Source organism: Limulus polyphemus, unplaced genomic scaffold (assembly GCF_000517525.1).
Source record: "Limulus polyphemus unplaced genomic scaffold, Limulus_polyphemus-2.1.2 Scaffold3540, whole genome shotgun sequence".
NCBI lineage: Eukaryota > Metazoa > Arthropoda > Merostomata > Xiphosura > Limulidae > Limulus > Limulus polyphemus.
In genome coordinates this window covers 120,795-124,771 of record NW_013669150.1, presented here as the reverse complement: position 1 = coordinate 124,771, position 3,977 = coordinate 120,795, and the positions used below count along the sequence as shown (strand labels likewise).

General features: G+C 31.1%; 1 protein-coding gene across 1 annotated transcript in view; it reads right to left on the bottom strand.

Annotated features, from left to right (window-relative positions):
- Window positions 1-18: 18 nt before the first annotated feature.
- LOC111088322 (hydrocephalus-inducing protein-like) overlaps window positions 19-3,977 on the bottom strand; it is a gene marked incomplete at its 3' end in the record, with an annotated part of 13,749 nt that continues 9,790 nt past the window's right edge. The window contains exon 7 of the mRNA XM_022398089.1: window positions 19-292. Within this exon, the coding sequence (XP_022253797.1) occupies window positions 19-292 (274 nt within the window). The remainder of the gene's footprint in view (window positions 293-3,977) is intronic.

Genomic DNA, 3,977 nt, shown 5'->3' with positions numbered 1-3,977 from the left:
GGAAGACACCAGGATTACAGATTTTCATTTCAATAGTCTTCTTTCTACCTACCTTCTTTTCCTCTACTAGTGTATAATCAAATTCTACACAGCTGAACTCTAATGGGAAGACACCAGGATTATAGATTTTCACTTCAATAGTCTTCAGTGAGGCCCGTGGTAGAGTCTGTCCAAAATCCAATCTTTCTGGAGTGATGCTTAGTTTAGGCTGAATGCCTGATCCTTGAAGAATCACATGTTGGACATTGGGGTTGCTATAAACAGTCAGTTGCAATTTATTTTTGTAGTGAGTCTAAGGATAAGATTATTAAAGATTTTCAGTGAAATTAAAGATAAAATTTTAAAAACATTTATCATAAAACTTTTGAAAAACTTGAAACCTATTATATATAATGAATTTAAGACTTTTTAAAAGAAAATTATGCTACTATTTAAAATAAATTATAATTCAACAGTTTTTTGCATACAGTGACAAAAAATGCAATACTTGAAAACAACTTCTATAATATTTGAAAGTAATTTGTTGTTTCTTTCTATCTCATTAAAATATAAGGAGTACTTGTTGGTATTAAAGTAAATGTTATTTAAAAAAAATCATTCTGATAAAAAAAATCAAGTTAAGCAAAACATAAGTGATTATCTTATAAAATATGCACATCTCTTTATATGACCTGAATATATTTCAAAATAAACTTTCCAATATTCTCTTTAAGCCATTATATTCATATACATAATGTATAGCATTCTATTGTGAAACAAATAGCCTAAGTTCACAAGGTATTCCACTACCAATAGTTTGTGCCATATTTAAATAGAATTAATAAAAAGCATTGAGAGTTAAAATAATCATAGATCTTACCTTATTCAGTACTTCCTTTTGGTTTTATAACAGATCTTCCTTCTCAAAATGTCATGCTTAGCCTCTCTCTCACCTTTATACTAGTTATCATATTACTCCTTAAATTTATAACCTAATTTTACTCAACTTGTATTCGTGTGAACCAAGTTTACTTAAAATTAATTGTTTTATTTTTACTCAGTTGACTATTACAAATGGATTTTGCTACTTCATCCATTATTCAAATCAACTGATTCATCATATAAAAATATATCTTGTTGTTGTTGTAATTCCTTGATTTTTTGTTTTTCAGTACAATAATATGTTAAACCAGCATAAAGCCTTCATACTTACTCTCATGGACTATGTAATCCCCCCTATAGGGCTCTGGCTAGTGTTTAACCTATAGCCAAGCCTATTCCCTAGTTTGTGTAGCTAGATATGAGCATGTTATAGTCCTCTCCCCTATATGTTCACTTTAAGCTTAACAGTAATATGTATATGCTAATCCTGCTAGCTTCTAACTTTTATATCTTGGCTCCATGGTGGTGGGAAAAACTGTATAGATGGCAGTTGGATGAGGTTCTGGCATAGTTGTTGGAACGAATGGACTACATGTAATGGCCTCAACTCTCTCTTTTTCTAGATTTAGAACTCCCACTAGCCACATCTGCAGACCAAAGGCATCTATGAAATTTGTACTTGCACACTTTCTGACTTGTCTTGAGTCTTATCATACACTAGTCTAATGTGAACCCAATTTCTGTTCTGGGAGTCAATAAAAATTATGATGGGGAACTACACAGAGATTCATTTCTTTTGGATAACACAAAGAAAGACTGTTCCACAACTTTGACAGAAAAGAAAATGCTACACAGCTTGGGTGATGTAAAACTTAAACTTGTGTGGATCCCAATATGCAACTCCTACCTCTTCAGGACCAATCTCTGTATTCTGTATTTGAAATAAGACACCCATTTCTTTTTAACACTGCTGCCCAGTGACAAATGTCCCAATCCTCAAATACTACTCAAAGATATACCTTTAAACAGAATTATTTACAACAAATAGATCACAGTTTACTTCAGATATTTGTTTTATGCTTGACAAATATAAAGACGATTCATTCTTTTCCAGTTTAATCTTTTTTCTGTCTCTGTTCAGTAAGAAGCAAACTGAAAGTCATAACCTTTGTTAGGAACATGCTCAATTCACAGATATTAACTCAGAAAATAATGCATGCTCCGTCAACTGAAAAACATCATCTTTCTCTACACATTAATACTAACTTCCAATCAGGGAAACTTATCTACTTAGAGCAAATCAACCTGACAATGAGTATAGTTAATTCAGTACCCTTGCTGTTATCAAGCCTGATAATGAGTATAGTTAATTCAGTATTCTTGCTGTTATCAACCTGATAATGAGTATAGTTAATTCAGTACCCTTGCTGTTATCAACCTGATAATGAGTATAGTTAATTCAGTACCCTTGCTGTTATCAACCTGATAATGAGTATAGTTAATTCAGTACCCTTGCTGTTATCAACCTGATAATGAGTATAGTTAATTCAGTACCCTTGCTGTTATCAACTTGATAATGAGTATAGTTAATTCAGTACCCTTGCTGTTATCAACATGATAATGAGTATAGTTAATTCAGTACCCTTGCTGTTATCAACATGATAATGAGTATAGTTAATTCAGTATTCTTTCTTATGGTACCCTTGCTGTTATCAACATGATAATGAGTATAGTTAATTCAGTATTCTTTCTTATGGTACCCTTGCTGTTATCAACATGATAATGAGTATAGTTAATTCAGTATTCTTTCTTATGGTACCGTTGCTGTTAATGATATTTTTGGTCATAATTCCAGTAATTTCTCATAAGCTTCAGCTAGCTTAGAAGAGTTGGTAAAGTTATAAACATTAACTCAAACAATATTGCATCTTTTACAAACTGAAAGGCATCACCTTTATCCTGCACATGGTCAAGTCGTAGGTATTAACTCAGAGCATAACTGAGACTGCAATTAGCTCTATTTACCAAATTGATGACATATCTTCAAATATGTTCAAATGAGCTTACAGTCAGCTGAAATTATTAGATTGTTGACTTTTCTGGGAAAAAGCTAAGATGAGCTTGTAGTTAGTTTTATATACCGGATTGATGACTTATATGGGAATAAGTTGAAAGCTTGTAGTTAGTTTTATTTATCAGATTGATGACTTATATGGGAATAAGTTGAAAGCTTGTAGTTAGTTTTATTTACCAGATTGATGACTTATATGGGAATAAGTTGAAAGCTTGTAGTTAGTTTTATTTACCAGATTGATGACTTATATGGGAATAAGTTGAAAGCTTGTAGTTAGCTCTATTTATCAAATTGATGACTTATATGGGAATAAGTTGAAAGCTTGTGGTTAGCTCTATTTATCAGATTGATGACTTATATAGGAATAAGTTGAAAGCTTGTAGTTAGTTTTATTTATCAAATTGATGACTTATATAGGAATAAGTTGAAAGCTTGTAGTTAGTTTTATTTATCAAATTGATGACTTATATAGGAATAAGTTGAAAGCTTGTAGTTAGCTCTATTTATCAAATTGATGACTTATATGGGAATAAGTTGAAAGCTTGTGGTTAGCTCTATTTACCAAATTGATGACTTATACGGGAATAAGTTGAAAGCTTGTAGTTAGCTCTATTTATCAGATTGATGACTTATATGGGAATAAGTTGAAAGCTTGTAGTTAGCTCTATTTATCAAATTGATGACTTATATAGGAATAAGTTGAAAGCTTGTAGTTAGCTCTATTTATCAAATTGATGACTTATATGGGAATAAGTTGAAATCTTGTAGTTAGCTCTATTTATCAGATTGATGACTTATATGGGAATAAGTTGAAAGCTTGTAGTTAGTTTTATTTACCAGATTGATGACTTATATAGGAATAAGTTGAAAGCTTGTAGTTAGTTTTATATACCGGATTGATGACTTATATGGGAATAAGTTGAAAGCTTGTAGTTAGCTCTATTTACCAGATTGATGAATTATATAGGAATAAGTTGAAAGCTTGTAGTTAGTTTTATTTATCAAATTGATGACTTATATGGGAATAAGTTGAAAGCTTGTA